Genomic DNA, 21,164 nt, shown 5'->3' with positions numbered 1-21,164 from the left:
ACTGACCCTCAGAGACTCCTGGAAGGACGAGGCCTGGTACTGAGCGTATTTGATGATGGTGGTGTGCGAGCGGCTGCTCTCACAGCGCCACATCTTCCGACTGCCGCTCGGGTCCCAGTTCTCGTCGGTGGGCTGGGCCAGCTGAGTCCGCACCTCCACCAGGTGGTCCGGGTTGGCCTCCACCAGTGTCTTAGTGGAAAACAGGCCCAGATCTACAGGGAGGAGAGAGAGGCGGAGCGAGATCAGAGGAGTGTGAGGGGTTTTAAACTTAGAAGAGAAAGTTTAACGTCTACTGAAAGAAGAAGAAGGGGAGACACTTTGGTTTAAGGAGCAAGACAGGCCGGTCTAGATGTCCTTGTATTAGACCCTGATGACAAACTTCCTCCATAAACTCCTCAAACATCCGTCCATCAGATTTAAATCTTTCACAGCGAGGAGATACGTCTTTGTGATCGAGCAGCAGCAGCAGAAAAAAGCTCCTACATTCCCTCTCCAGCACACGCCTGCAGTAACACTTCTCACTTGCAGGTGGTGCTGTTGTCACACATGTCAGAGTCGTCCACACACACACACTCACACACACTCTCTGCCTGTCATGATCACAGAGACACACCCACAGAGCCATGTGAGCCTGGAAGCAGAGGAAACATCCAGCTGCACACGCTCACTCAGACCTCGGCCTCGTACCCAGTTTGAGAGCTCCGGCCAGTCCTCTGATGACGGTGACCGGGTTGGAGGGGTTGGTGCAGAACTGATGAAGAGGAGGGTAGAAGGCGTCCCTCTTGTTTTCTAGCTGCAGGTCAGAGAGAGAGGAGAGAACAGTGAGAGATGTAGCCACAGAAACAACATCTCAAACACTCCTTTTTTATTGTGTGTGTGTGTGTGTGTGTGTGTACGTACATAAATACTGGGTGTGGGTGGGTTGAGTTTGTCCTTTGGCAGCGGAGGAGAGGGGGGGCGAGGAGGGCGAGGTGGGGGACACTTGTCCAGGAGGATGCTGCTGGTCGACAGGCCATTCTTCCCCAGGTTCCTGCAGACGAAGAGGAGGGCAGAGAGTTCATGAAGTGAAGAACGAGACACCCAACAACAAAAGACTGCAGCAGATTAAAGAATGAGGACCTAGAGAAGCCTTTTGAAACGTCTTCTGAGTTGAAATGAACTAAAAATCTTGAATGAATGTTTCATTTTCACATCAATAAACATGAAACTGAAGTAAATAATGAGTCTGAGCAACTCGTGCACACTCAGGAAAGCTTCATTAGATCCCTCCACGGCTTTCCCACGAGGACATTTTTATGATTGATCAATCTGACAACTACATTCTTCACTACTTCTTAAATTTAGTGTAAAGAAACGCTTGTTTGGATATCCCAGAGCCCAAAGTAACATCTCTGGCTTCACTCCCTTTTACCCAACAAGCAGCTGAAATCTCAGAGACTCTGTTCAGTGTCTTTAATGCAGAAACATTGACTTCATGAGGCTGAAATCAGGTTCATCAGGCCTCAAACAAGAAGAAAGTGAGAGCTTCAGGTACAGAGGGAGGCAGGTGTATCTGTGACAGGCGTCCTCTGTGGGTCAGGACTGTCTCAGAGACAGATATGAGGATGATGACTGAGACCAGCACACAGCAGGGGGTCACAACGTCAACATTTCTTGCTTCTATACATGATTTCAAATTCAATTCTGCAGCAGAAACTCTTCCACTAAGACTAAGTGTAACGTGCTGTTGTCTTCTTCTTCTAACAACTCGATCATCTGAGTTTAAATGATTCTTCCAGCCAGGAAAGGGTTAAAACAGGCTTCAGTGGCTCCCGGTGACTGATCACCGCTCCACTTTCACTCTGCGTTGTTTCCACTGACAGGCCGACAGGTTGTTATTTTAAGAGTCTTAAACATGACAGGAAGCAAAAGGACACCTCTGTGAAATAGTGAGACGCTTTCTTTGAACCAGAAAAAGGTGTTACATCACTCTTAAAGGCCACGATGGGACGTTGACACATCATCTGAACCTGCAGATCATTCACGATCCTGTTACACTCAGTATGTTTGCATGCACGGTTACACCAAGCTACGGTTACAGCTGGATTAGGAGATCTGACTGGACGACTGTTCTTGCACAAGTGAGAATTGATGACTCAGAAAAGCATGTTCAGTCAGTGGTGATAAGATCCCTTTCAGTAACTATCTGAGCCTCTAATGGTTGATTAATTAAGAGAAATAAGTCAGCTTTGAGGATCCTATCTCACCCCCTTCCCCCCCAACCCCCTCATCTCTTACTTTAACTCTTCCTGTCCCATTAAAGTTACTAACCATAGAGCTGTCTGGAGTCCCTGAGCTCCCTTGTCTCGTAGGTTCCTCTGAGCTGCCGTAGACATCCTCCTGATACAGATGTGCTGGACTCCAGCAGCAACAGCTACTACTACTCGTCTCAGCACTATCACCTCTCTCTTATTCTCCTCTATCCCTCTTTCAAGACCCAACTCGTCGAGGCATGATGGCTGTCTAACATGAGTCTGGTCCTGCTGGAGGTTTCTGCCTGTTAAAGGAAGTTTGTCCTCTACGCTGTAACTAGCTAAATACTGCGAGGTGCAATGCTCATGGTGGATTAAGATGGGGTCAGACTGAGTCTTACCCTGTCTTGAAGTTGGGTCTCTAGACCTGCTCTGTTTGTAAAAGTGTCTTGAGATAACGTTTGTTGTGATTTGGCGCTATACAAATAAAGATTGATTGATTGATTCTTCGTCTCGTTGAGGTTTTTGTTCTTATTATCCAGCCTTCCTTTTATGCATTCATGCCATTCAGCTTCAGGGGCCAAAAATCAGCATGCAAACTGTGGAGCATGTGCAAGAACACCAAGGTCTGAATGAGGCACCTACATGCAGAGAGACAATCGATCCTCAGCTGCATTATCACAGTATGTTAGTCCAACTTTAAGACCTTCAACAGGAGGAATATATCTGTTGTTTTAAATAGTTTGTTGGGATCAAACATGATTTCCATAAAGCAGACGATAACAACCTCAAACTGATAAAAGCGTCTGTTGTAGTTTGGAACTAAAGATGTAGTTTCTTTAAGTTTGGTGAAGCTGCTTTTAAACCTCCATCAGGATCCAGTCTTTTCAGGAACACCTCTTTAAGTCTGTCTGTTCTCACCTGCAGGCTTTGAGCACCTCACTGGAGCTGGGGTAGATGGACACCGAGGACCAGGGAGACAGACCAGCGGGGACGCTGCGTCTCGGCGCTCCTTCTGAAGGCTCCACCTTCATGGGGCTCTGGGAGTCCTCGGGGCCCTTCCCGTTGACGGTGGGCCCCTGACTGTTGGTGCTGGACGGGCTGTTAAGGCAGGAGAGGCTGTTAGTGGTGTGAGGGTCTGCGGAGCACGGAGACGGCGTGCTGACGGTCGCTGTCGGCTCTGTCGTCGGCTTGGCGGCGGTGGCGGCGGCTGCTGCAGCGTGGAGACCCGGGTGGACGTTGTTGACCTTCTCTGAGGAAGGCCCGCCGTGGTTACTGTGGTTATTGTTGTCGTCGTTACTGGTCGCATTGGCTTTTCCCTTTAGCAAGGCTGAGAGCTGAGGATTGTCTGAAGTGAGCACGCCGGGGGCGGGAGAGCCGGGCTGAGACAGGCTAGCAGAGCTGTCCGTCACCCGCGGCTGGACGTGATTAGTCAATCCCTGCGCGGGGGCGGAGCCGGGACTTAAAGGCGTCCCTGCTGAATGCCTGACAGCGGCCTCCGGACCTGATGGCAAAGCGGCAGCGACTCCACCGTTGCTGCCGCTGTTGCCCCCTGAAGGCGTGGTGTCTTTGGTGTGGACCCCTGAGGTAGTAGCGGAGTGGGGGGGCGAGGACAGGTGGTTGGGCGTGGACTGGGGGGAGGTGGGGGATAAAGAGGAGGCCGAGGAGGAGGCAGTGCAGGGCCCAGAGGAATGTCCGACCTGATTCAGAATGCCAGAGGAAGAGAACGAGGTCTGAGGGGAGGAGGAGGAAGAGAAAGGAGGTTCTCCATTGGGACCTGCCGAATGTGAACCTGGACCTTTTTGAAGCCCCTGGAATCGGAGAGAGGAGAGAGAGATACAGGATCAGAACTACATCAGATACAAACTCTGACTTTATCTCACAGTTTTGGATTTAAATCACTCTAAATATAAATATCTGCACACCAGGAACTCGTGTCCTACCTGAGTGTTAGTGTTGCGTTGTTGGCTCCTCCAGGTCTCGTCTGTGTGACTGGGACTGCTGGTAGTGCTGCTGGTGCTGGGGTGACTGGCGGCTGTGCAGTTGTGAGGTAGAGAGTTCTGCTGCGGGTAAGGCACGTTTCCGTTGCTCGCGCCGCCACCTCCCAGTCCCAGGGTGTGATTCTTGTCCAGGTGTCCCGGCAGCCCCGCTGAGGGACTCGAAGAACAGGATCCGTTGGCTGTGGGCTGGGTGACACACGGGGGCCGGATGGCTGTGTGGTTGAGGGGGGAGGTGCGGGTGAGGCTCGCAGGGTTGAGAGAGGGCTCAGCCAAAGGACCGTTGGGAAGGCTGGGCCGCGGCTGACCTCCTGCTGCTGCCTGCTGCCTCATCTGACACGGGCGAGAGCGGCGGAGAGATTAAAACCAACACGCCTCATGATGAACTCTGCAGAAATCACTCTTCATAAAGTGGAGCATACGCGTACCTGCTGCTGATGCTGCTGCATGAGAGAGAACTGGTTCTCCAGCTGCTCCAACATCTGCACCTGGGGGGGCTTGAGGCTGGCTCTGTTGCTCTTCAGGTGATCCAGGTGCTGCATGTGTTACAGCAGATAGGGATTCATTTATTCATTGAGCGGCTCACAGATTGAGATGAGGCAAAGTTAAACACACGATGTACGTTACTTTGCAACTGAAATACGGCTGCAGAGAGATGTTTCATTATTTTAAGACATTACTGAGCATTTTCAGTGTTTGTGGACATCTTTGAGTTAACTATGAACCACAACATGCAGCTTGGAATCATTGTGCATCACTCCCTTATGACCTTACATCCAATAAGAGCATAAATTATAACAAAATCTTCTTCTGCATTGCTATTAAGCTTCAGAGGACACACATGCTAGCTCATTTGTGATATTATAAAGTCAGGTTTTGGGTGTGGTGGACTCAGAACTGCTTCAGGAGACAGATCCACGTACAGCTGACTTTTAAAGGCTGATTGAATCGAATGCTTCCCTTTTAGATGTTCCTCACAAGCGCCGGCCAGGGAGCTTTTTGGATTTATGCACCAAAACTGTGGAACTTTCTGCCTCTGGACATTAAATCAGCGAGCTCTCTGGGTGTTTTTAAAAGTAAACTTAAGACTTACCTTTTGAATCTGGCTTTTAACTTGGGGTAATTTCATTTTAGCCCTGGACTGCATTATTACAAGTATGAGCATCATTTTTATTTATTTTATTCTGTTGCAATTTTTATTTTTATTGTTCCTGCTATTTATCTGATTTTATTCTATTGATTTTATTTCAATTTTTTTATATCATTTTTTGTATTTATCTAATTTTATAGTAATTATTTTATTTTATTGTAACTATTTTATTTTTCTGGAATTATTCTGATATTATTGTAATTATTCTATTTTATATTTCTGGTATTTATCTGATTTTATTATAATTATTAAATTTTTCTAGTATTCATCTGATTTTATTGTAATTATTTCATATTATTTTTCTCTTTTATCTGATTTTATTTAATTGATGTAATTGTAAGGATTTAATTAATTTCTTTCTGATATTTCTCTGATTTTATTGTAATTATTTTATTGTATTTTTCTGGTATTTATCCAATTTTATTTTATTGATGTTATTGTAAGGGTTTAATATAATTGTTTCTGATATTTAACTGATTTTATTTTATCTTATTGATTTAATCATCATGATGCTTATAAAACAGCAGCACTTAGATTCAGTCTGATGCATTAATAATGTCAGCTGTCTGATAATAATCTGTAAGACAGTCTTGTAAACAGTGAAGGTGTTTCCTACCTGAAGCTTCTGTGGCGTTAGATACCAGCTGGGGATCTGCTGCTGATTGGGGCTGTTCACCCACGAGTCTGCAGCACCCTGTGAGTGAGACAGAGCAGTGTTTCCATGAGTCTCATCGACTTAATCATTTGTGTTTTTAACATGAATGCTCTTAGCCGTACCTTAGCTGGGCTGGCAGTGCGTTTCTTCTTGGCAGGACTGGCCTGTGTGTCTGTGTGGTTACTGGCAGTCTGAGCTCCCTCCCCCTTACAGGCCTGCAGAGACAGACACGCAGCTAGTGAGGAAACGCTGGACTGACAGTGACATAACTATTCTGCAGATCAGTATTCCTAGAGGAGTAAACAACACTTGATGCTACATTTACATGCACAACTTTATCATAACACGTCGGCTAATACTCTGATTATTAAATCATAGTTTGTATTTTCACCTTAATCTAATTGGCAGATGCAGATTAAAGGTGATAATCAGAGTATTCATGCTGTGATTGAGATGTGGAGGAATGCAAACTGGGGTTGCATTAGTGAAGGGCTCTTTGGTCATGCAGACAGCAGATACAAGTCGCTGCTAAATCTCTGCAGTAACATTTATTCTGACAATGCAAAACTACAATCCCAATTCAAAATAAGTTGTGACGCTGCATAAAATGTTAAAAACAAACAATTTAAAGTCTACATTTGAATAAAAATAGAGCAAAACACAAAATATCACATGTTAAAACTGAAAAATGATGTTTTAGGACAAATTAACGCTCATTCTAAATTTGATGCCAGCAGCACCTTTCTAAAGACTTCAGTCAGGGACAACTAAATATTAAACACAGACATGACTCTGTAGTGGAAGTCACTGCATTAAAAACAGACATGACTCTGTAGTGGAAGTCACTGCATTAAAAACAGACATGACTCTGTAGTGGAAGTCACTGCATTAAACACAGACATGACTCTGTAGTGGAAGTCACTGCATAAAAAACAGACATGACTCTGTAGTGGAAGTCACTGCATTAAACACAGACATGACTCTGTAGTGGAAGTCACTGCATTAAAAACAGACATGACTCTGTAGTGGAAGTCACTGCATTAAAAACAGACATGACTCTGTAGTGGAAGTCACTGCATTAAAAACAGACATGGCTCTGTAGTGGAAGTCACTGCATTAAAAACAGACATGACTCTGTAGTGGAAGTCACTGCATTAAAAACAGACATGACTCTGTAGTGGAAGTCACTGCATTAAAAACAGACATGACTCTGTAGTGGAAGTCACTGCATTCAAAACAGACATGACTCTGTAGTGGAAGTCACTGCATTAAAAACAGACATGACTCTGTAGTGGAAGTCACTGCATTAGAAACAGACATGACTCTGTAGTGGAAGTCACTGCATTAATAAACAGACATGACTCTGTAGTGGAAGTCACTGCATTAAAAACAGACATGACTCTTTAGTGGAAGTCACTGCATTAGAAACAGACATGACTCTGTAGTGGAAGTCACTGCATTAAACACAGACATGACTCTGTAGTGGAAGTCACTGCATTAAAAACAGACATGACTCTGTAGTGGAAGTCACTGCATTAAACACAGACATGACTCTGTAGTGGAAGTCACTGCATTAAAAACAGACAGGACTCTGTAGTGGAAATCACTGCATTAAAAACAGACATGACTCTGTAGTGGAAGTCACTGCATTATAAACAGACATGACTCTGTAGTGGAAGTCACTGCATTAAACACAGACATGACTCTGTAGTGGAAGTCACTGCATTAAAAACAGACATGACTCTGTAGTGGAAGTCACTGCATTAGAAACAGACATGACTCTGTAGTGGAAGTCACTGCATTATACACAGACATGACTCTGTAGTGGAAGTCACTGCATTAAAACAGACATGACTCTGTAGTGGAAGTCACTGCATTAAAAACACTAACATGACTCTGTAGTGGAAGTCACTGCATTAAAAACAGACATGACTCTGTAGTGGAAGTCACTGCATTAAGAACAGACATGACTCTGTAGTGGAAGTCACTGCATGAAAAACAGACATGACTCTGTAGTGGAAGTCACTGCATTAAAAACAGACATGACTCTGTAGTGGAAGTCACTGCATAAAAAACAGGCATGACTCTGTAGTGGAAGTCACTGCATTAAACACAGACATGACTCTGTAGTGGAAGTCACTGCATAAAAAACAGACATGACTCTGTAGTGGAAGTCACTGCATTAAACACAGACGTGAGTCTGTAGTGGAAGTCACTGCATTAAAAACAGACATGACTCTGTAGTGGAAGTCACTGCATTAAAAACAGACATGACTCTGTAGTGGAAGTCACTGCATTAAAAACAGACATGACTCTGTAGTGGAAGTCACTGCATTAAAAACAGACATGACTCTGTAGTGGAAGTCACTGCATTAAAAACAGACATGACTCTGTAGTGGAAGTCACTGCATTAAAAACAGACATGACTCTGTAGTGGAAGTCACTGCATTCAAAACAGACATGACTCTGTAGTGGAAGTCACTGCATTAAAAACAGACATGACTCTGTAGTGGAAGTCACTGCATTAGAAACAGACATGACTCTGTAGTGGAAGTCACTGCATTAATAAACAGACATGACTCTGTAGTGGAAGTCACTGCATTAAAAACAGACATGACTCTTTAGTGGAAGTCACTGCATTAGAAACAGACATGACTCTGTAGTGGAAGTCACTGCATTAAACACAGACATGACTCTGTAGTGGAAGTCACTGCATTAAAAACAGACATGACTCTGTAGTGGAAGTCACTGCATTAAACACAGACATGACTCTGTAGTGGAAGTCACTGCATTAAAAACAGACAGGACTCTGTAGTGGAAATCACTGCATTAAAAACAGACATGACTCTGTAGTGGAAGTCACTGCATTATAAACAGACATGACTCTGTAGTGGAAGTCACTGCATTAAACACAGACATGACTCTGTAGTGGAAGTCACTGCATTAAAAACAGACATGACTCTGTAGTGGAAGTCACTGCATTAGAAACAGACATGACTCTGTAGTGGAAGTCACTGCATTATACACAGACATGACTCTGTAGTGGAAGTCACTGCATTAAAAACAGACATGACTCTGTAGTGGAAGTCACTGCATTAAAAACACTAACATGACTCTGTAGTGGAAGTCACTGCATTAAAAACAGACATGACTCTGTAGTGGAAGTCACTGCATTAAGAACAGACATGACTCTGTAGTGGAAGTCACTGCATGAAAAACAGACATGACTCTGTAGTGGAAGTCACTGCATTAAGAACAGACATGACTCTGTAGTGGAAGTCACTGCATAAAAAACAGGCATGACTCTGTAGTGGAAGTCACTGCATTAAAAACAGACATGACTCTGTAGTGGAAGTCACTGCATTAAAAACAGACATGACTCTGTAGTGGAAGTCACTGCATTAAAAACAGACATGACTCTGTAGTGGAAGTCACTGCATTAAACACAGATATGACTCTGTAGTGGAAGTCACTGCATTAAACACAGACATGACTCTGTAGTGGAAGTCACTGCACTAAAAACAGACATGTCTCTGTAGTGGAAGTCACTGCATTAAACACAGACATGACTCTGTAGTGGAAGTCACTGCATTAAAAACAGACATGACTCTGTAGTGGAAGTCACTGCATTAAACACAGACATGACTCTGTAGTGGAAGTCACTGCATTAAAAACAGACATGACTCTGTAGTGGAAGTCACTGCATTAAACACAGACATGACTCTGTAGTGGAAGTCACTGCATTAAACACAGACGTGACTCTGTAGTGGAAGTCACTGCATTAAAAACAGACATGACTCTGTAGTGGAGGTCACTGCATTAAACACAGGCATGACTCTGTAGTGGAAGTCACTGCATTAAAAACAGACATGACTCTGTAGTGGAAGTCACTGCATTAAGAACAGACATGACTCTTTAGTGGAAGTCACTGCATTCAAAACAGACATGACTCTGTAGTGGAAGTCACTGCATTAAAAACAGACATGACTGTAGTGGAAGTCACTGCATTAAAAACAGACATGACTCTGTAGTGGAAGTCACTGCATTAAACACAGACATGACTCTGTAGTGGAAGTCACTGCATTAAGAACAGACATGACTCTTTAGTGGAAGTCACTGCATTCAAAACAGACATGACTCTGTAGTGGAAGTCACTGCATTAAAAACAGACATGACTGTAGTGGAAGTCACTGCATTAAAAACAGACATGACTCTGTAGTGGAAGTCACTGCATTAAAAACAGACATGACTGTAGTGGAAGTCACTGCATTAAAAACAGACATGACTCTGTAGTGGAAGTCACTGCATTAAAAACAGACATGACTCTGTAGTGGAAGTCACTGCATTAAGAACAGACATGACTCTGTAGTGGAAGTCACTGCATTAAACACAGACATGACTCTGTAGTGGAAGTCACTGCATTAAACACAGACATGACTCTGTAGTGGAAGTCACTACATTGAGAACAGACATGACTCTGTAGTGGAAGTCACTGCATTTAAAACAGACATGACTCTGTAGTGGAAGTCACTGCATTTAAAACAGACATGACTCTGTAGTGGAAGTCACTGCATTAAAAACAGACATGACTCTGTAGTGGAAGTCACTGCATTAAAAAAAGACATGACTCTGTAGTGGAAGTCACTGCATTAAACACAGACATGACCCTGTAGTGGAAGTCACTGCATTAAGAACAGACATGACTCTGTAGTGGAAGTCACTGCATTAAACACAGACATGACTCTGTAGTGGAAGTCACTGCATTAAACACAGACATGACTCTGTAGTGGAAGTCACTGCATTAAAAACAGACATGACTCTGTAGTGGAAGTCACTGCATTAAACACAGACATGACTCTGTAGTGGAAGTCACTGCATTAAACACAGACATGACTCTTTAGTGGAAGTCTCTGCATTAAAAACAGACATGACTCTGTAGTGGAAGTCACTGCATTAAACACAGACATGACTCTGTAGTGGAAGTCACTGCATTAGAAACAGACATGACTCTGTAGTGGAAGTCACTGCATTAAAAACAGACATGACTCTGTAGTGGAAGTCACTGCATTAAAAACAGACATGACTCTATAGTGGAAGTCACTGCATTAAAAACAGACATGACTCTGTAGTGGAAGTCACTGCATTAAACACAGACATGACTCTGTAGTGGAAGTCACTGCATTAAAAACAGACATGACTCTGTAGTGGAAGTCACTGCATTAAACACAGACATGACTCTGTAGTGGAAGTCACTGCATTAAACACAGACATGACTCTGTAGTGGAAGTCACTGCATTAAAAACAGACATGACTCTGCAGTGGAAGTCACTGCATTAAAAACAGACATGACTCTGCAGTGGAAGTCACTGCATTAAAAACACACATGACTCTGTAGTTGAAGTCACTGCATTAAAAACAGACATGACTCTGTAGTGGAAGTCACTGCATTAAACACAGACATGACTCTGTAGTGGAAGTCACTGCATTAAAAACAGACATGACTCTGTAGTGGAAGTCACTGCATTAAAAACAGACATGACTCTGTAGTGGAAGTCACTGCATTAAAAACAGACATGACTCTGTAGTGGAAGTCACTGCATTAAACACAGACATGACTCTGTAGTGGAAGTCACTGCATTAAACACAGACATGGCTCTGTAGTGGAAGTCACTGCATTAAAAACAGACATGACTCTGTAGTGGAAGTCACTGCATTAAAAACAGACATGACTCTGTAGTGGAAGTCATTGCATTAAAAACAGACATGACTCTGTAGTGGAAGTCACTGCATTAAAACAGACATGACTCTGTAGTGGAAGTCACTGCATTAAAAACAGACATGACTCTGTAGTGGAAGTCACTGCATTAAACACAGACATGTCTCTGTAGTGGAAGTCACTGCATTAAAAAACAGACATGTCTCTGTAGTGGAAGTCACTGCATTAAACACAGACATGACTCTGTAGTGGAAGTCACTGCATTAGAAACAGACATGACTCTGTAATGGAAGTCACTGCATTAAAAACAGACATGACTCTGTAACCACAGAGACTTCTCTGGACCTGAGCCCGGTTAAGATGGACTGAGGGGAAGTGGAAAACTGTCCTGTGGTCTGATGAATCAAAACATTCTTTTTGGAAATCCTGGACGCTGTGTCCTCCGCTCTAAAGAGGAGAGGGACCACCCGGCTTGTTATCAGCTCACAGTTCAAAGACAGCGTCCCTGATGGTATGGGGATCATAAGAGTCCATGGTATGGGTAGCTTCCACATCTGTGAAGGCTCCATTAATGCTGAACCATATCAACATCAGCAATATTCAGCAAGACAATGCCAAACCACATTCTGAAGGTATTACAGCAGCATGGCTCTGTAGTAGAAGAGTCCAGGTGCTGAACTGGTCTAAAAATTTGGAGCATCATGAAACTAAAAATTACGACAAAATAAACCCTGAACTGTTGAGCAGCTGAAATCCTATCAGGCAAGAATGGGACAACAGTTCGCTTTGAAGTCCAGAATCTGGTCTCCTGGATTCACCAACATTTACAGAGTGTTGTTAAAAGAAGAGCTGATGCAACAGAACAGTAAACATGCTTTGAAATGTGTTGCTGGCATCAAATGTCAGATGAGCACGTTGTTACCTTTGCACTATTTTCATTTATACACAGACTTTAAATGTTTGCACACCCTGTTTTTATCAGTCGTCCCAACATTTTTTGAATTGGGGTTGTACTTTTCTGTTCCTCTCGTCCTCTGTTCAGTTATGATGTTTGAAAAAGCGAGCGTTTATGATGGACATGAGTTTATTTGTGGCTAACAGAGGATGATGTTAGAGTAAGGATTTATAAGAGACAAAGCTGCATCAAAACAAATTCAGACTTGCAAAAAATAAGGCGGCTAAATAAAACTGATGTGTTGATGGTGATGAGTCTCTATTCAAAGATCTGTCTCCAATTTAAAGACTATTCTAGTTTTAACAAGTTACTTCAAATGTAAATATATCAACCTTGTGATATCTTGCATTAAATCAGCATGCATACTTTTGATGTGTGCCTCTTTGCACTGGGGATAAGAGTTACAGGACATTGCTAAGTATTTTTTACATTGAGGCACCGTGAAGGTCGACTACACTTTATAGTGATTAGATCATTAAAATACGGGCCTCACATCGAGTCATGTGACTGTAACATCCTTAATCTTTCAGAACAGAGCTTGGATGCAAACCAGAGTTTGAAAGACATCAGTATCTGACATGGAAGGAAGACTTCATCTTAAACAGTCCTGAGAAACGTTATAGTTTAAGTCATTTCCCAGAGTCAGGACTCTGTGGTACGAGCTGGATCTCACCTGCTGTGTCTGTGCTGTGTTCAGGGCCCCCTGCCTGGACGTGAGCTCAGCAGGAATGGGAAGGCTCCACGCCTCCTCAATACTAGGAAGCATTTTACTCTTATTCTGCAGACTACCTGGCTGTAGGTTACACAACTGAGCCTAGGAGAAATCGTGTGAGACACAAACTTTAGAGAGGTACCACAAAGACTACATTAAAGGAGGTGTTTTCAGCTTTACAGAGTATATAGAAGGAAATGTTTGATGTCATGAAGAAATGCTTTACAATTACAAGTGAGGAAAATGTGTTTAACACATTAATATGAATCATTATTCATATCTCAGTGCTCACAAATCAAAATGACAGAAAGCACATTTTAAAAAGCTTAGGCATCAAACACGGCACTTAAATACACCAACACGGAAATACTCCACGATATCCAACAACCAGGCCGGACCGGACCGGACCGCCCCCCCCAGACCTACCTGCAGCAGTTTGATGCGTTGTGTGAGCGCGGCCGTGTTGAGGCAGGCCTTGCTGCGGGTGGCGTTGACGTAGCACTTGATGGCGTCGTGCGGCTGCCCGCAGGACTCGTATAGGGTTCCCAGGTCCATCCAGGCGGCGGCGTGGCTGTGGTCCAGCTGAACGGCACAGATGTAGGCCTGCAGGGCGTCCATAGGCTGGTTCTGCTGCTGGTAGAGAACCCTGAGGATAGAGAGGCGGTTAGTCTCTGAACATGTTCCAGGATTTAGTTCCATATCTTATCTGAGTCGTCCCAAAGACTCCCCGGGGACATGACCATCCTCCCATCCTCCACAGATCTATCTATCTCTGGAGTCACTCTCAACCTCCTGCAGCCCGGTAACAATCCCTCTCCTTGTGTCCTCTGTCACACACAGTTAAGCTTCTCTTGGAGGGATTTTGATGAACTATCTTATCTGCACCCATCCAGTTCTTACCCTATGGAGCACCAGGTGTCAGCGCTGGCCTCCGACTTGTCGATGGACTGGCGGTAAGAGATGAAGGCATCCTGCACCTTCCCAATACTGGAGTAGCACCTGGAGGAGAGAAGGTGACAGACAGAGAGACATCAAATATCTGCTCAGAAGTCCAAATGTGGAGCAAACAAACCTCTGATGCAATGAAATTATTGGTCATATATCAGGTTGGCTTGGTGCAAGTTTGAAAATACACTGATTACTAGGGGTGACCCCAAATAGTGGAATATTCGACGATTGGTTCTAACGAGTCTTAGTCGACTCCCAATCTCATAGTTGAATATTTGCATATGAAACGTGGATCATTCCATTCAAACCATGGGGGTGCTCAATGTCTAATTTTACATTATTTTCCTGTTTCCTGTAAAAATAGTGCCTCATATATCCTATTTTTATATAAATATAGACTTATTGAATGTAATTCTGAGAACAGCTCTTGAAGTGTTAAATCTCCTTAAAGTGGTAATTAAATCTCCCCTGGTAATTAAAGGTGGACTCTCCCATTTAGCAGGACCTGTGGAGCAGACGTACCTCAGCTGGTCTTTAAATCTTTCTACGTTCATGGCAGCTCAAAATGTCAGGAAATAAAACTTCAGTTGATCCTAAAAACTAGTGATGAAGATGAGGAGCAGCTTCATGAAGAGGGCTGTGAGATCAAGGATTACCGGACCACACAAAAACTGTACGGGGCCAAAAGAACCAGGAGGGACACCCAAAGCTGTCTGAAGCCTCAAAAACAATCCACAGCATCCCATCCACCTCCACACCATCAGAGAGGATATTCTCAAAGACAGGATTTACAGTCAACAAAGCAAGGAGCGCACTTCTGCCCGTACACACGATGGTTTTCCTCACGTACAGTTTGAAAAGACTCAAGCGGACAAAGGCGTGATGAAAGACTGTTTTAAAAGGTTCTGTTCAGAGATTTAAAAACCCTTTAGCTGGTTCAGGTTTGATTTTGAACATTATACAAATGTTTAGTCTTAAGTTGGACAGACTACCCTCTGCAGTGCTGCTCTCCTCTGTGTGAACACTGTTTAAATATCTCCTGATTCCTTTCTCTATAGTGGAGCGTTGTTCCATGTTTAACTGATGGTGGTCTTATTGGAGTTTTCTCTCCTTCATCACCTCGTTGTTTTTGCAATATAGATTTAAAAAATCTAAGTTTTATACTTATAATATTCTGTTGTCCCTTTTACTTTAAGCTCTGAGTCTCTTAATTGTAAAGGGTTATGTGTAATATTGTCATGCGGTCACCATCATGCAGACTTTGGGTCAATAAGGAAAAACAACAAACATTCCACTATTCATCCACTACGGGCAAAATCTGATGAATCAGATTCCACTAAGCAAATCCTTAGTCGGGCTCACCCCTACTGATTACATACATTTTCAAACACTTCTGCAGAAGTTTGGCTTTAAAAAGTGCCATAAATATAAGACATGTAGGCTGCATTGGTATAAAAAGATGCAGACTGCTTTTTTGGGGGGCTTTTGGTGTTCTCGTCTGAAGCGTGAGGACTTTCAGCAATGTGCAGGTGCAGGTTCTGTGTAGCTCTTTCTAGTACCTGTGCAATATGTCAGCGCTGAACAAGGTAGGTTTTTAGATGTCAATGAGGGCACGTAGTCCATTCTCTATGCCAGGGGTTCTCAAACTTTTTGGAGCCAGGGACCCCTTACAGGTGAGAACATTTTCCAAGGACCCCCTCATAATTGTGACATAGATTAAGCACATGCTTACTACCATTCCCACTCTTAGTCGCCCTTGGAACTCTTTGTATTGTAAAACGTATCAATGTAAATCCTTCAGACCTGTTCCATAGTGATAAACAGATAACACTTCAATTTGAATCAAGTAAATCCCACTTGTATCCTTTAAAACAGAGGGTCCTTTCATTCCTTGTGGACTCAACATGACAGCATTTAGACTTTTCAACTAATTGATCTTAAACGCTTTCAGAAAATGAACAGGAGCAAGACTCACATATCCCTTCAGCCACCAAATGGTTTCAGAACAATGGTGGATATGCTGTTTGTAATGACACAGCACAATTTATCATTTATTAGAAATGTATTCTAATTATTTCATGGACCCCCAGGGGTCCCAGGACCCCACTTTGAGAACCACTGCTCTAGCAGCCGATGGTTTTCCCTCTCCTTTCATCCACTCTCATCCATATCCAGAAAAACCCTCCAATCACAATCTTTCAAAATGTCTGATATGACAGCTTTCACTCGTTTATTCAACAATTTATTTTACTTTCTGTCTATTAAAGTCCACAACAGAACTGTGATGAAGCTCTGCCATCAGTCTGCTTTTAATTTACACTGAATCCACAACAGTGTGACATCTGTATCTCAATCTACACACACAGACACACACAGTGCTGTTCCTGCTCCGCCTGCTCACAGGCGTCCCACCCCTGTAACGCTTCTTTTACTACCTCTGATGCAGACACAGCAACGACTTCACAACATGCTCCTGTGCATTAAAGGTGGGACTTTAAAGGAGGGTGAACATTGCACCTTTAACTGGTAATATAGGAAGAGCTAGTGACATCACCACCAGCCAAGCCAAGCCGACACCTTGAGGGACAGCATGGACCCTTAGGGAGGGTTGTATGCTTTTCTGCTCCAGTGCCCGTGTGCATTCAGACGTCTCATCTGCTCCCAGGCGGAAACGACTTCAGCAGCAAAGAGAGACGGGAGAACTCAAGCACCTGTTTCCATTAGACCCCAGTGTCTATCTCCAGCAGGGAAATAAAAAGGTAGTCTCACCAATCCAGATGTCCAAAACAAACAGTGCAATCAACACATCTGAGGCTCCGTCGGGTCAAAGGTCGGCCGTGCAAACACTCACACCTCTGTTTGTCTTACCTGCCGAGGAAGTACCAGGACTGGCCGGAGTTAGGGTCCGCTTCTAGAGACTTCTGCAGACACTGGATGGCATAGCTGTCCTTGGTGCCTTTATCCCCGAGCTGCTCCACCGTGTGATGCATCCAGCCTGCAGGAGCAGAGACGGGAGAGCAGAGACAAGAGGTTAGAGAGACAGGGACAGCAGACTGAGGAGCAGAGACCAGTACCTGGATGCAAAACCAAAAATGTGCAAATGGATGTGACGCAAACAAATGGGCTGAAGCTCCAGAGAAGAAGGGGAGGAGGATGCAGATGAAGAGGGGGAGGGGCTTTAAGTTGCACACATGCACACATTAAAGGTCTCTGAGGAGCTAATGTTCACAAACATCTTCTTCCACACACACAAATTGAGATGTGAGAGGCAATCTCCCGTAAACACAGACTTCCTCACTTCCTCTCTTGTGCACCTGTTACCTCTTTTCGAACAACGTGAACCGGGTTGTATTTCCAGGCTGGTGGTCGCCAGATTTACGTGACCGCTTTTCCCAGCAGCGCTTGCTTGAACTTTCCCTCACAACAACAACGATGGCGGACAATTGCAGCTTGTCTCCTCGGCTGACCGCTGCTTTGCCTTGGAATCCATTAGTGTCTTTTACTTTGTCGCTGCAGGACGATGGAGGAAACATGTTTGGTTTGTGTTCTTGATCACAGCAAACCCCGCCCCTCGCTTCTGATGTAGGCATTTCGCGGTTCCAGACCAGCAAAGAATTGGAGCCGCTCTGGAACCAGTTCTTAATTGAGCGCCGGCTCTGAACCGGCACCTGAAACTGCCTCGGTGGAAAAGGGGTATGAGTGAGGCTCTGCACGTCACGATGGCAACCTCAGCCGGCTGAACTGAAAGGTTTTTACGACTGAGGGGAGCAGGTGGGGGGGGGGGTTGCTGCATGCATAATGGAAGTCTGTGTGTGTTTGCACAGAAACGTTTGAGGGTCCCGGCTTCACATGCACACGAACACGAAGGATAACATCGCTGCAAACATCCTGCAGTTTATGTCAAATTATTTCAGCTGCAGATGTCTGGATTTAGTTCAAGAGGCTGCAGCTTCTTGCAGGAGAAGACGCTGAGGTGTTGAAGCAGCTCTGGGAACAAGTGATCCATCAGTCACATGCCAGACTTCTTTCCTTTCTTTTGACACCTTCCAGCTCGCTCTGGCATGCACGCTCTTTCAAACAGGTGTTGACATTTGAGCCGTCTACTCTCAAGGCCATGACAAAAGTTTGCCGAGTCATCAGTCGTCCTCTGGAAAGTCAGAATATCCTTTCATACCTTCTTATTTTTCCTCCACACTCATTCAGATCTGCAGTTACCACACTCATTCACACAACGTAACTTTGCATTTGAGCGCACGTGCGTGTCTGCACGGTGGGTGGGGGAAGGGAGGGACAGAGAGCGGCACACACTCTCAACAGCAGCTTGAGAATCAGGTAGAATCAAACCAAAAATGTCACTTTACAGAGTCCACAGAGCACACAGCAGCATGCAACCCCACAGTGAGATGCATGGTCCAAACGCAAAGAAGAACAGGACACAAGAAGACAAACATGAAGGAGACACTGAGCTGTAATGAAGAGGGACACTCACCCAGTTGTTGCAGTGTGGTGGCCTTCACCTGTGCAGGAAGATTTTCAGTCTGCAGCAGACTTTCATACGCTTCTTTCGCCGCTCTGTATTTCTTCTGCAGACAGAACGAAGGAGAGAGAGGGAGAGAGGGAGACAGAGGGTTGTTTAAGCCAGACAGGAGGGTCGCTGTGTTTTATGGTTACAACTGGACAGACACAAAGAGTCTTAAGACCTCCTCACACTCATAATGACCAGCCAGTGGCACACACACACGCACAAGGGGGAGGGTCAGCGTGGAGGAGGACAGGCCAGACTCAACACGTCTGGCAGGTTTGAGTGTGTGTGTGTGTGTGCGTGTGTGCGTGTGTGTGTGTGTGTGTGTCGGCTGTCTTCACGTTCGAGGGAAACCTGAGCTTCCTGGCCTGAGCGAGTCTGCTGTTTGGTTTAACTCTGCGACCTTACTGACCTTGAGTCTGAACCCCTTTCTGGAGGTAAAATATTCTCTTATCAGCTCAGTTGCACACCGACCCACTCTGAATGTCCACACACACATACACACACCTCTGCACACACACACACACACACACACAGTCTGGTCCTGGACTCTTCCTGTCTGCGCACAATAAAGACACCTCCGGGTAAACACTGACACCCGGGGCACATAAAGGAGAGAAGCTCTTAGTGGTTCCTTCCTGCTCAGACTAATGACGGTCCTGGAGACACACAGAGACTGACACAACAGTATCAGGAAGATCAGATTCTCTCCTTTAAACACCTCAACCACATCGAGAAGACACCGAGAGAGGCTTCTGTTAAGTAATCTGACTCGTGCAGAAACTTTGCTGCAAAGATTTTTAGGTTTGAACCCAAGAGGATGTTTAGTGATGCTGCTGATTGACCTTTTCCTGCATGTGACAGCTTCCAGGAAGTCTGGGACTCAGCTTCAAAGTAAAAGTAGCAACAAGTTGGTTTAATGTAGACAAGAAGAAAAATCACATGCATTTTTATTTTCTATAAACAGTTAAAGAATCTCACGAGTCAGAGGAGTGTTTACAGCTCTGCAGGAATCATCTTTAAAGCCCCTCTGAGGAGTTTTTTATGAGACAGACAGAACTTAATGTGAAAACAGAACCAGCAGGACGATGACTGACTATTATAAAGTCAGACGAGGACATTAACAGCACGCTGCAGAAACAGACTTTGTTTACATGTTCTGCAGCAGAGACTCACGGTGATGATAGGTCTGACTGTTAGAAGACGTTTCATCAGAGGACATGACTTACACAAAAACAGGACGGGAGCAGCAAAGAGGTATGACGCACCACTTTGTCCACTGAGAGAGCAAAAACTGACAAATATCTCCTCACTCAAGCTTTCATCATAAACTCTCATTAAAGCTCCTTTGAGCAGTTTTTGCTCTGCATTGATTCTGGTGACAAAGTAACACCTCCTCTCTCTGTGTGGATCTTGTCCCGTCATGCAGACGTTGTGTTTGCGTCCTTTTGAAAGGTGCAAAGGTGAAAATGAGGCGGTTTCTTTGAGCGATCTCTCTGAAATCTCACTCCTCACAGCAGTTGCAGGTTTTAAAGGTGACATATCATGCAAAATGGACTTTTTAATGGACCTCTACCTGAAATCTGTGTCCCTGTCTACAGACCCCTCTGAAAAGTAAAAGAGTCCATTCTGCCCCTGTTCTGATTTCTCCACCTTTCTGTAAATGTGTGCTGAAACCAGCCGTTTCAGTTTTCAGTGTTTTTCATACGTCACAACGCCATCCGGTCTGTAACAGGAAGTCAGAGCTCGGAGCTTGTTCAGCCCATAGACTGTATAAAATACAACTCAACCCCTCCTCCGTTTTTCATTCCCTGCACACATGTATGCTAACAAGGAGCTTAGGAGGGAGGCATGCTAGTTGTAGACTGTCTTAATAAACACAAAGGTCGGTTTGACTCCCCACGTCTGCAGATTTGAAGATCTAGTGGATCATTTTTAGTGCTAGCGCTAGTTAGCATAGCCACATAGCTACATGTTGGTAGCTGTGTACCAAGACACACGTCGACATACTGACAAATAAAACAACAAGAAACACTAAATCTGTGACCAATGCTTCAGAAAGGTCCTGCTGCAGGCGCCTCTCCAGTCAGGATCAGATTCTGGATCAGATTCAGAGGGTTGAAGTAACGCGTGATCTCTGAGCAGCCGTGTATATTCAGCCAACATGTAAACATTAGATCAACGTGCTGGACAGCCGAGGCCACACACACTTCCTGAGGGGGCGTGGTCAGAGGGAAAACAGCGTGTTCTGAGGAGGACTGAAGAAGAGGGTTTTACA

General features: G+C 44.5%; 1 protein-coding gene across 1 annotated transcript in view; it reads right to left on the bottom strand.

Moving 5' to 3' along the window:
* kdm6a (lysine (K)-specific demethylase 6A) overlaps positions 1-21,164 on the bottom strand; it is a 55,836-nt gene that overhangs the window by 1,759 nt on the left and 32,913 nt on the right. Inside the window, exons 9-21 of the mRNA XM_034694072.1 lie at positions 18,854-18,947; positions 17,233-17,359; positions 14,317-14,415; positions 13,843-14,062; positions 13,378-13,518; positions 6,156-6,248; positions 5,995-6,072; positions 4,657-4,764; positions 4,175-4,561; positions 3,153-4,042; positions 901-1,030; positions 688-793; positions 7-212 (exon numbers count right to left, since the gene is read on the bottom strand). Coding sequence (XP_034549963.1) covers positions 7-212; positions 688-793; positions 901-1,030; positions 3,153-4,042; positions 4,175-4,561; positions 4,657-4,764; positions 5,995-6,072; positions 6,156-6,248; positions 13,378-13,518; positions 13,843-14,062; positions 14,317-14,415; positions 17,233-17,359; positions 18,854-18,947 — 2,679 coding nt within the window. The remainder of the gene's footprint in view (positions 1-6; positions 213-687; positions 794-900; positions 1,031-3,152; positions 4,043-4,174; positions 4,562-4,656; positions 4,765-5,994; positions 6,073-6,155; positions 6,249-13,377; positions 13,519-13,842; positions 14,063-14,316; positions 14,416-17,232; positions 17,360-18,853; positions 18,948-21,164) is intronic.

Source organism: Notolabrus celidotus, chromosome 10 (genome assembly GCF_009762535.1).
Source record: "Notolabrus celidotus isolate fNotCel1 chromosome 10, fNotCel1.pri, whole genome shotgun sequence".
Taxonomy (NCBI): Eukaryota; Metazoa; Chordata; class Actinopteri; order Labriformes; family Labridae; genus Notolabrus; species Notolabrus celidotus.
This window is presented reverse-complemented; position numbering and strand designations above follow the sequence as displayed.